This window comes from Coffea arabica, chromosome 4c (genome assembly GCF_036785885.1).
Source record: "Coffea arabica cultivar ET-39 chromosome 4c, Coffea Arabica ET-39 HiFi, whole genome shotgun sequence".
In the NCBI taxonomy this organism is placed as follows: Eukaryota; Viridiplantae; Streptophyta; class Magnoliopsida; order Gentianales; family Rubiaceae; genus Coffea; species Coffea arabica.
The window spans coordinates 5,457,019-5,469,451 of NC_092316.1; the positions used below are offsets into that span (position 1 = coordinate 5,457,019).

The 12,433-nt window shown below is 35.7% G+C and overlaps 2 protein-coding genes across 2 annotated transcripts; one reads left to right on the forward strand and one right to left on the reverse strand.

Annotated features, from left to right (window-relative positions):
* Positions 1–81: 81 nt before the first annotated feature.
* On the reverse strand, positions 82–4,297 carry LOC113742096 (uncharacterized). The gene is made up of 5 exons (XM_027269802.2): positions 3,196–4,297; positions 2,300–2,455; positions 773–871; positions 516–671; positions 82–408 (listed from the first exon to the last, which is right to left on the reverse strand). Exons 1-5 carry the CDS (start codon positions 3,847–3,849, stop codon positions 274–276), a joined length of 1,200 nt encoding a protein of 399 aa, XP_027125603.2. The 5' UTR covers positions 3,850–4,297; the 3' UTR covers positions 82–273.
* Positions 4,298–11,096: 6,799 nt separating this feature from the next.
* Positions 11,097–12,167, forward strand: LOC113739490 (uncharacterized). The gene is made up of 2 exons (XM_027266709.2): positions 11,097–11,421; positions 11,855–12,167. The coding sequence occupies exons 1-2, from the start codon at positions 11,112–11,114 to the stop codon at positions 12,049–12,051; spliced, it is 507 nt and encodes a 168-aa protein (XP_027122510.2). The 5' UTR covers positions 11,097–11,111; the 3' UTR covers positions 12,052–12,167.
* The last annotated feature ends 266 nt before the right edge of the window (positions 12,168–12,433 follow it).

Below are 12,433 nucleotides of genomic sequence, written 5' to 3' on the forward strand. Positions count from 1 at the left end.
AATGACACTGTATGTCCATCTAAAACACCCAGTTTTGGAGGCATATGGAAGAAAATGTATAACATATGTAATGCAAGACTGTTGAAAGCTCAAGTCATGCTCTCAGAATTTCATAACCACAATCTTACATGATGATGAGGTTGCTGAAAACAAAAAGCTCATCAATTTGCTGAGCATATTGAATTGAGATACCACCTCAAAGAATAACTTTGATTTTCAACATGATGAATTCTATACAATGAAAACATTAACCGTCTGCAAGCTTCATCTAATCTAACCACGGGAAACAGCCTCAGTCTTACAAATAGGACAGGCATTTTTTTGGCTAAGCCACTTCTTTATGCATTGAATGTGAAATTGATGTCCGCAGTTCAGCTTGCCCATCTCATCATCAGCATCATATTCCTCCTATACAAGAAACACAGAAGCAAAATTTATGAAAATAAAAAAGATGCAGCCGATGGATGAAACTCAAAATCAAGAACTACGGCAACCAATATTTTTGCAAAACAAACCTGACAGACACTGCACTTCTTTTCCACTTCTATGATCAAACTGGACCGCAAATTATCCGTAACAGGGTTTCTCGTTCTCCTCAGACAATGAGTTATATCATCTTCTCTCAATCCTGTGCTTACATACCCAATTCTATCACCAAGTTCCAGCAATTCCTGTTTATCCCGGGCCAAGATTGCATGTGTGTCAGATGCTATATAAAAGTGAATGCAAAACCAATCAAAACAAGCACAATATTCATGATAAACTCTCTCACCTCGTACGACATACTATCAATATCAAGTCTCCAATCCCTAAATCGATCTGCACCTCCTGATCTTCCTCCCATCAGAAGATTACTTTGTAGCATCACAATCTGTATTTAGACATTTAGACTTCAGCTATTACTCGTACACTCAACAGAGACTATAAAACTAGCTGATGATTTGCGTGTTAAACTTAGAACTTCGAATTTATTGCATACAGGGACACGACTTTTTCAAGAAACAGCATCCCATAGAACTTGTGACATCTATATTTATGGAATCAAATCCAACATTAATCCTACCACGTATCAAATACCATCCTTTCTTTTTGGAATCTCACAAGGAGCGTAGAATTAAGCAAGGGGACCCACATGACTAATTAATCGTGTGGCAGCTTACAAGAGTTGCGGGCCATATCATGAACCTTGGTGTAGGCAAGATTTTACCTCTTTTAGATCATATAAAGGTAAGTAACCAAAAGGATTCCTAGTCTCCTGGATTGAATTGTGGTTCTCAACTAGTCAATTTTGGACCAATCCTACATATCATGGTTTAAATTATTCTAGAATTTTATTGAATTCCATGTATGGACTGGTTATGCCAAAAACTGTACATGAATTTTGCTAATTCTAACGTTTCCAAATGTCAAAAGGAACGACAGACAAAATATAAGGGATTGTAGGGAGAATAATTGCAAAATAATAATGATAATTGGACCATAGGTTCTTTTGTGCAAGTTAACGTGACACATCACAAAACAAGTTGCACTATCTACATAGAGAATAGGAAAGGAGCCTGAGTGTTGTACAGAAACCATTCATCTATTATATAGTAATTGGGTATGATTTTGTGCTTTTTGTGGATTAGGATTCTTCAATATATACTGTCTTCAAATAATGATTTAATTGCAACGAGAAAGCTTTTTGCCATTTTATCTACATAGCTTGCAGTAGAAGCTTTGAGGAAAAAACACATTGAAGCATTTTTTCCATCTTAGGATTCACTAGTTTTCAACTCTTGGACTTGATTTTAAGTGGCAAGACTGCATTATTGCAATAATGCCAAAACTACACATCTCAGAGGATTTGGCAACTGCAGTCATGGTAGACAACCTAGCCTATGATGCCACAACGGTATTGGGCTCATAGAGCTTTGCCTGAAGTGAGACATTTGACATTCACATGCTCAGTGGCTCTAAATCTCTAATCCAAAGTAAGGTTGTCCTCTGCAACCTTGCATATCAGAAGTCCTGTAGTAAAAGTGTATATAGCTTTATCGCACTAATGAAAAAATTCCTCATGGGCAAGCAATGTGCCAAGTATAGATGGTAACGCTAGAGGCATTATATACAAGAACGCTAATCAAGACTGCAGAAGCATGCAACCTCAAGGATCAGTCAGTATGGCCTCTCTATCCAAATGGAATTTGATTTGCTTCAGAGTTGAAATGTCATGGTGCAAGATATTGAGGGAAGCATTAAAACAGATTTTGTTCTCAATACAGAAAAGACTAATCAATGAAACAAAGCATAGACAAACCTCAGCAAGCCCTTCTGGGAAACCATGCCGAGCATGGCGATGACGCCTAGATCCAAATGCATCTAACCGAGAGCGTGGGATGGAAAATGTAGCATCAGAATCAAGAAAAGGGATCTCCTCAGGGGTCACCATCCTCCTTACAGAATATGAAGGACGCTGGCAAAAAACAGAGTCAGTTCAAGAATACAAAAGAAAAGAAAGTCCATTACAAATTCCAAACCACTCAAAACAGTAAGGTCCCACAAGAAGGAAGGAAACAAAGGTACAAGCCACGAAAAAGGAATCCAAAGATTGACAGTGAGTAAGGAATATTTGACAACTGCAATGAGGGGAAAGACCATCAAGTGGAAAAATGCAGTAGCCATAAATTAAAAATCTAGATGCAAAACTAAACATTGACTAACTCGTTGGTGCAGATTGCAAAAGCAATAGAGTACATAGTAAGGTGATTACCACACGACATGAAAAGCTATCTTTCCGAAATAATTCAAATGGCCTAAAATTACAGACTCCTACAACATAAGAAATTGAAAGAAAAATAACCTAGCCATCCAAAAACAGACCAGTGGAAACAATTACTCAGCCCGAATGGAGGGCCGGAAAAAATGCCTCTTCAAACTAATTAACTAATCCTCCCAAGATTCAATTTTTCTTAAACAAATCCCAGAGTATAGCTATCATCCTTGACAAAGACATGTCAAGGCACATAAACAAAGTACAAATAAAACATGGGAACCACGTATTATCACAAACCAAGACCAAACGAAGCAGCAAATGGACACAAAAAATGCACAAGCCCAATTCCTAAGCAAACAAAAGTGCTATCTTGGATACAATTTCTTTCCAGAAAGAAAACAAAAAGAATAAGGCAATTTGCCACAGAAGCCAAAGATTACCTCCCTATGGCTCGTCTTTTCAACATCAACTTTTCCTCTCCCAGTGACAGGCCTTCTTGAAACAACACAATCCACAGAAGCAGCATCAGTGGTTAACCCCATTCCAGGACCACACCAAACATCAGGTACAGCCACACAACTCGAAGATAATGATAATGATAAAGGATTGGTATTGTTGTTGTGATTATTATTATTATTATGATTACTATTGCTGGTGTTAGTATTAGTCAAAGATGTCGTTGAATTAATATTTGTTCCGCCCAAAACGACAGCTGCAGCTGCAGCTGCTGAAGAACTGTGGTCCTTGTTTTTCTTGCTCTTCTGCTTTTTCTTCTTGACTTTCTTGGGGTCCCAATCAGCTGATGTTCTGATAACAGCAGGAACTGAGACTTGTGATGATGCAGTACAGCCCAATCCCCTGAAAGTTGCTGATGAAAAGTTCTTCTTTTTATGAGAGGCTGATGTGTGATGGTCATTGGTGGGAAAAAGTAGAGAGGAAATGGTTGATTTTGAGCGATTTGAGTCGACGAGTGAAGGGATTGGATCTGTTTCTGAGATGGGTTGGTGTTGATTTTGGCTGAAGTTAAGGTTTCTTGATCTTCTATATCTACCGGTATCACCAATTGCTGAGCTTTCCGGTATCACCATTGGCATGGCTGTGTAGGGAGGAAGAAAAGGATAGACAGCACCCCAGTTTGAAATGATCTCTAGACAGAGACAGAGGAAGAGGGCCACTTTTGTTTTGATGAAGAAATTGAAAGAACAGAAAAAATTTTATATCTCTCCCCCCCAATAGGAGCCTGTTTCTCGATTGCGTGTAGCGTGCGTGATTTGAAAGGGCGTTTGTGCGTGAGAAAGAGGAGAAATGTTAAAGGGAATGAGCTGCAGTAGAAAGTGAGAAGTTTGTGAGATGAGAAAGCAAGAAAAATGGATGCTCAAATAGTGGAGGAGGAATGGAATTAGAAGCAGGAGGGAATACGGGAAAAGAGATTTGAAGACAGTAGTGGGATGGGGAGGTGGAGTAAAGAATTGGAATTTGTTTGGAGATATGGGATTTCTCTTTATTTGATTAGAGTTGAATTTGGTAAAGGTGCAGAGAAGGATGAGCACATTTCTTTTCTTTATAGATTGGAAACGTCATAAGTGGGCTCAGTTTTGTCTTCTTGTTGGCAGTGTGGGCGACTCAACGACTTAAATAGTAGCCATATGTGGCTGCAGTGCAGAGGCGAGAGGCCTGCGGGCAGGCTGCAGTCCTTAGGTCTGAATTCCTGCAATTGTACGTCTATTTTTTTACTAGAAATTTGCTTTTGCTTTAGCATATAGCTTAATGATTTAAATTAGAAGGAAAATACTACACTTTAACAAAATGATAAAGACCTGTATCCCTCCCTCCTCTTTATTTGGATTCTGTCTCTTTTCCATACCATGCATGTAGCAAGCAATTCTTGTTCCCTGTGATTTAAATTTTGAAGTTTCTTCCTTTTTTTCCTTCAAGTCATACCCCATCTAGGTGCATTTGAACTTAAACTCGGAACGTGAATAATCGAACTGAATGTTAAACGATCATTAATTCTAGCTAATTGGATTAGGAGCACACGATAATTCATGTGTTTGATAAAAGACTGTCTCTGTTGGGAGGAGAGCCTGCTGCAAATTCACATCTTTTGTCACATGAGGAAGAAGAAGAGTCAACAATCATGACTAGCGTAAGTACTTAATGCACCATGATATCATCCTCGCAGTTTGTTAGGGAAAGAACAGATTTAATCATGCGAGGAAAGTCTGTATTGACTCTTGGGATGTCTTCAATGGAAAGCATCAAACAAGCAGAAAGGGAGGGTCCAATGAGGAGGCTCCTGCGTAGTCTTTGGACTGTCATTCTTCTGAGTTTCTTTCTTGGTAATTCCAGCTCTTTTTGCGTCGTATTTGAGGACCCAGATAAGAGTGCATTAAATAACCACTGAGCCAATCCCACCACCAGAGAGGGACTTAAGTCCTTCCTTAAACTGTAAGTGAGAGTTCAAATCTCACTTACAGTAAAAAAAATTTAAAAATTATATTATAGCATTCTCTTAATCTAGTTAGGTCTGTATATCTACTGGCCTCCTATCACAGTTTCGCTCCTAAATTAGGATAGAGTAAGTTATATAAATATATCATTGCTGATAAAAAAAAAAAAAAAAAGGAGAACATTAAATGATGGTAGGAATGCATTGATGGGATTGTTGCCAATTGTTCATACATGATACATCAGTCCAATTTTCCTTCATGCCCTCTGCTCTATACAGGCTATTTCCTACTTTTATCAAATGACGGTGATATGTGAGCAGTAAAATTTTACTAGCAAAGCGAATTATTTTCCATTATGGACAAGAATTGTTTCAACACAAAGGACCTGTTTGTCAATTGAATTTTTTAGATATTTGTTTAAAATTTAACTGTAATTTATTGTAAAAGTTATAAAAAATTTTTTGTAGTGTATAAATTTTTTAATATTTTGCAATGTATAATTCAAAAGTCTGAAAAAAAAAAAGAAATGCATAGTTTAAAAACTTGAAAAAGTTTTTTAAGGTTATTATAGTTAAAATTGTTAAAAAACTTGTAGCAAATAAACTTGACCAAAAACTTGCTTGCCAAATAAGACCAAAGTCTTCCTCCCTCGAGACTTTACAGAAATGCAGGTTTAGTCACGTACATCTCACAAGCAAAGTTAGATTATATGAAATGACTTTTTGAAAAAAAAAATATTATAGCATTATTTTAACGTTATATATATGAGATAAAAATATAATTAGAAAATATGTTGATGATATCAATCGACAAATAAATTTTGACAAATAAAGCACTGTCCAGACAAACTCGATAGTGTTTTTGGTGGAAAGAAGATAATGATGGTTGATGTAAATTTCTTTTTCTTTCAATTGATGCGCTCGTAAATATGAAGTGCTAGTAATTAAAGGTGATGCATCCTTAGTTTGGACCACAAAACTTTCTTCTCATACGCGTTAGTGCAACATGTAAATGCAATTTTGAGATTTTTTTTTTCTTTTTTACTATAATTATGTGAAAAGTAAAGATCAAAAACGTGTAGGACTAAGGTGCAACTTTGGCTGCAGAAAGAACTTGCCTTAATGTTGAGGCTTCTCACGGTGGAAGTCGGACATTATTTTCTCATGCACGGCGACATTGTACTTTAGGTTTGTGCCATGACCTCATATTGCAGCTTAAACGTACTTCTGACTTTTTGTACTTTGATCTAAAATTGAGTGATGTCTTTGAGTGAATAAATATGAAACATGCTGGTAGCCACCACCTAGCTTGGTGGCACCAAAATGTTACATTTAAGTGGTTTGTTTCAAAAAATTCAGCCGAATGTATTGTGCACCCATTTGATTCGGTGGTGATTTAGTTCTTTTCGGATTATTTCTGGGTCTCCTTAGGTCCGCTCCCTCCCCCTTAAAGTAGAATAAATTAGATTATACAATAATTGTCGTCTCCGACAAAAAAAAAGAATAAATATGAAACATCGATCATTTAGTGATTCACGTAATAATTTTTGAGCAGATAATTCCTATCCAAACACACTTGAATTCATTTATTATTGAAAAGGACAAAAAAAAAAAAAAAACACTGCATAATTGGGTAGAGGGAAGGATGGCCTTCTTTCATTTATTCTTCTAGTGTACAATAAAGAACCGGCAAAGCAATAATAAGAAAATGGGGCTCAAAACATTATTATTGAGTGTGTTGGATTCATTAATTTGGATGGAGCCATTTAAATTTGTTTTATTTATGCCTGTAAAGCTAATTAGACAAGTACTAGTATCCAAGGCATTGTGCCTTCTTTTTTTCCTCATTCATAAAATAGACATTAATTAGTTTCTCAAGACATTATTTCTTTTGCATAATGTTGAGTGCCACAAAGGGGACACACAAAAATCCGAAAGACAAGTGTGCAATTTACCTCCACAAAAACAAAACTGATACTGATACTCCCATCCCATGGATTGACCGCCTCTGCATTGTTTATTACTAGTCAATATTATTATTATTGCTCTATCATAATAATACTAACACTGTTTTAGGGATTAAGAACCCGACCCTGTAATTATATTGTTCTTTATCCATTGCTTTACGTTAGCGGAAGGAATAAGGTTATGCTTATTAGAAACAAACAAGAAGATTATGCATGTCTCAGTTCACTTTCAAAATAATTACGCTTCATTCTGATTTAGTACGTACCCTCTAACTCACTTGCAAAGATATATTTCCCAAATTGTTGCCTGGCACTTTTTCTAGTGTGTATTCTGTCTTTTATCAAAGCAAAGCTTTTTGGAAAAAAGGTCTCATTATGTGATCTGCTAGAAAATCCAAGATGGAGGCATCCCACACGCTTCACATCTTTTGTTCCGTAGAAGAAGAAAATTTTGTAGCCCAAAAAAAGAAAAAGGGGGATTTTTAAGACCCTTTTATTTGCATTGTTTTGGTTATTGCTTGGTTTGAAAATTGAAACTTTTGACAAAGAAAGCAACCAAACGGTGAAAGTGAAAGTGAAAGTGATTTTATTGACAAATGTGAAACTACAAAAAGAAGAGAAGCTGATTGGTACTTTTCATTTGGTAGCAAAGCTGACGGAGTTAACCATTCTGCTTTTTGACCTTTCTTTTTTTTTTTTTTTTCCATTGGTGATGCCAATCATCATATTTTCACTGCTCCCCAAAATGTTTTTTTTTTTCCCCTTCTTCTTCTTTTTCTAACTTGTCAACACCATAGCTGCAAAAAATTAATCGAGCACCGCGTTATCTTATACTACTATTCTTCCTCCTCGCGATTAGCTTAGAAAGGACAACTACTTTTGGATTTGTTAGGAATAATATTATACTTAAGTAGAAGATTAGAAGACACTTGCATGCTAGTCTACTCTATGCTATGTAGTTTCTTCCACCGTTTTTGCTAGCAATTAGGTGGATTGCTAACATAAAAGCAAGCCGCTGTTGATTAAGCAAAATTGATTTATTAGAAGCTCAACAGTGGAGCATGTATGGTTTGTATAGTCACAGTAGTCTGAGAAGATAGATGTCAGCGTCTTTCCAAATTGTATATTCAAGAACCGATGATGACAGAAAATACATCAAACAAACGTGACACTAATACAAATAGATTTGAAATTAATGGCAGATTTATTTAAATAAAATGATCTTTTCTATATATATATATATATATAAAGAATCCATTAATTAAGGATCATCATAGGAGTATCAGTGGAATTTGGATTTTGGAGATGAATTTCTAACCCATTAGGAAACTTTATTAGAACGTCTCTTCATTGCTTATGATGCTAACTAATACAGCAGTGAGAGGTGAGACTGTGGGTGATAATCATGACAGGGTTTCATGTGATATTACAGTTGTATCAAATTCATGATAGACGCATTCAAATGTGACTGCTGGCTCTTCGGCCCAATCCATTCAATTCGGCTAGAAAAGGAATAACCCAATTCGACCGCTTGATGCGTCATAATTGATTTTAATGTATCTACCTTCTGTAGACTACGTGTGATTAGAAAAAAAAAAGTCATCTTTTCCAAAAAAGAGCACCATTCCTGATGATACTGATAATAGCATTTCGGTTCCATCACAACTGTATCCCTTTTAGCTTCGTTGTTGTTCGGGGTTGCGGTGTTTTTGATAAAAAGTACGTTAAAAATATTTTTAAAACTTTTGATAAATTTTATCCCATAAAATTAGAAATAGAATTTTTTATGTTAAAAGCAATTTTTTAGAGTAGCTTTTGTGATTTAAAAAAAATAAAATATTAAATTTAATTATTTAATCTTATATTATAAACTAAATAAAGAGATAAATACATTTAAAAATTTTTAAATCACACACTATCCAATACAATAAGTACTTATTGAACTATATATCCGAACAGTACGCTTAAAAATAGACTTATTATTTAATAAGTACTTTTACTAAAGGTTCGATTGTGAAAGTACTATCGCAACTCCAAACGAGTTCATTACTAACTCTTAAGAGATGAAATATTACTCATATTTGCTTATAAAGATAAATTCAATTTTGTATTTTTTTTTATCGTATTAAATTAATCCTAGAAATAAAACCACATCCGGCGGTGTCAATATCAGCATCCCTCGAATGAAACGCAGCGGTTGGAAGAATAATTTCTTGTAGCATATCTTGGCTTTGCCTAGTGAATGTAATAGTATGACTTTGGGTATGCTTTGTTTAATGAAACGCAGTGGTTGAACCGATAGATTTTCAAACTGTCGCCTCCTTAAATGTCAAAAATTTAAATTCTTTAATTTTTGTACCCATCATTGTTCTTTCTTTACAAATTACTCTGTTTGAAGTTTGAACTTTATAATACTACTATTTTAGCAGAACCCAGTTTAGAAATTTTCTTGACCTCCATCAATCGTCATTTGCCACCCCCATCAGCAAATCAATTCATAACCAAAATTTTTTCTTTAGGTACATCCAAAGTGTAAAGTAATCTTCTCATACATCATGTAAAGGCAAAGACAAAAAGGCAAGTGACCAACCCTTACCAAGCTCGCAAGGCTCTGAAGTAGTCTGAAAGAGTGAAGAGACATTTTGATTGACTAAGTGTAGAGTCCATACGTCCAAAAGGGTAGACTATATCCCTTATGTTTCTTCTGCAGAAGGTGTAGAAATTGGCACTTTGAACCTACTGTAGATTGGTTGAATAAGTCCAATATTGCCAAGCCACCTGCCTCAGCTGACCCTAATCCAGTTCAAGGATATATACATATGCAACCATACTTTTAATATGATCTGTATGTTTTAGCAGAATGGACTGTTAAGAAGGGAAAGATTAGTGTTAAAAGTGAAAACAAGACATACTTAGTGTGTTTGGATTGTAAGTTATTTGAAATATTTTTACTGTAGCACTTTTTGTGATGTGATGTATGTGAGATAAAAAGGTAATTGGGAAGATAAAAAGGTGTATTGGAAATTGTAATGGTGATGTCAGCAAATATATTTGGCCAAATAATTGGCTGTCCAAACACATATTTGGATGAAATATCTGTTCATCATTTTATTTCAAGTGCATGGGGCAATTTTTCATCATCTTTTTCTCACTTTTTTTTAATCAGACGATAATATCTAGTCTAATTAATTCCTATTCCTACTCCTATTCTAGTTTATATTGGAAGAGGAGAGGCCTAATAGGATTCAGAGAAATCGATGAGAATTGAACCACCATTAAATTAGATAGATCTACGTACTATGCATCGTATGAATTTAGAAGAAGCAACGAATAATTTGACTCTTTTTTTTTTGCCTTTTTCTTTCCAGTATTGACAAAGGCAGAACCTTGGAAGTCATCAATCCGTGTCAAAGTAGGGGCGAATCAATGGATGCTGTCCTACTAATCTAAAGGGATTTTACCATATGGCAAACAAACCAAATCCCTTGTAGACTTTTATCAACACTCGTGGCGAAAGCCTACTAATTTCCAATGCACTGGCGCAGGTCTTTAAACTATTCATGATACTTTTAACTGTTCCTGATAAACTTCAGGGGTGAGCTCCATGATGAGATTGGACCATGGGCTTCGTAAGCCAACTATATTTCTTTAAACTTGTTCTTAACCCACCAAAGTGAAAGCATTGGGAAAAAGTATTAAGAACTGTTTGCCATTTTTTACGTTGCAGGTTTCAGTCATCTAATTTTACAATTTAGGTGGCATTGGGTGAAAATGTAGCAATGAGGCAATAATTCTTCTTTCCTCATTTTTCCCCTAAATTGGAATTACAAAGTTTTAAATAAGCTTAATTTTATTTAAATATGTTTATTTTTATTTTCCTTCTTGGCCCAAAAAAATGTGAAAATAAAAATTAAAATGAAGTTAAAAACCATGATAAATAATGCCCAAGAGGACAACTACAAAGATCAAAACCCCTTCTAAAACCCCCGCAAAACTACAGAGGAAAATTGGAACCATGAATCGAATTCTTGCTAGAAACATCTCCTCGTACGCTGCCAATCTCGTTCTCCCTTTCCGTTCTACTTCTGCACCAAACCTTCTTCATTTCTCCTCACCCGTCTGCTCTACTTTCTCTTCTTTATCTTCCTGGAACTACAACAGGCTCTTCTCGTCGGAAGTTTCTAAGCCGTCTGACTCAAATTTGGGCCCATCCGAGGGCAGTGATGATGCAGACAAACTCAGCAACCAAGGTAAGTGTTTTATAGAATTGAAGTTTCAGCTCCACCAATTTGGTAGCTTATATTCAAGAAATTGCGGAAATAGAAGGTGAATTAGTTAAATTTCTCGTGGATTAAGTGATAAAAAGGAGGGACTTTCTTACCTTTTTTATTTTTTTATTTTTTGGTTTTCAATTATTTGATATTTGGAAAGAATTTGATTTTGATATTAGGGTCAGTGATGGAGTTAGTAAATGGTGAGTTTTCAACATTAACCATTCATTCTGTAAGAAAGCTGGCTGCTAAAGATTTTGGAGGGTTGAAGATGGAAATAGATTCTTGGTACATGCTTTTATCCTATGATGTGTTCTCAAATTGATTGATTGACTCTGGGGGAAGAAAAAATCAAACAATATCGGGGATTAAATGTGGGGTCTTTGTGTTTGCGTGTGTTTTTGTGTTTCAGAGCTGAAACAGCAGATAGAGAAGTTGTATGGCGGGGATGAAGAGGCATTTGCATCAGTTTTTGAAGCAATATTGAGGAGGAAGTTGTCAGGGAAGACTGATGAGATAGATGAGGAGCTGATAAAGGAATTGCCGAACCAGCCAGGAGTGGATGGTGAGGAGAGTGATGATCAAGAGACTGACACCGATTCTGATTAGATCAATTGTTTCTTGATGAATTAGAAAGATAATTAGTAAATGTTGGTTGAAGTATAATTTATCAATTATGATGGATAGTTCGTTTCTTAATGTATGGTGATGGTGCCTCTCGTTAATTCAGGATTTTCATTGGACATAGAGTCATGTATGAGGTTTATAACTCTCATACTCACTCACAAGCACGGCTTCATGCTGCAAGAATTCAAGGCTTCAAATTTGTCCCTTTTTTCGTGTCTTCTGGTTGATTATATCTTGGCTGATTTTGGATAACGGAGACATTCATATGCCAACTGGAGCAAAAATCTCCCTAGAGGATCACATTAATTATCTGGTTTAGTTCTTCAAGGCTAATCACAGTGCAGAATGTAGAACTCTGATTAAT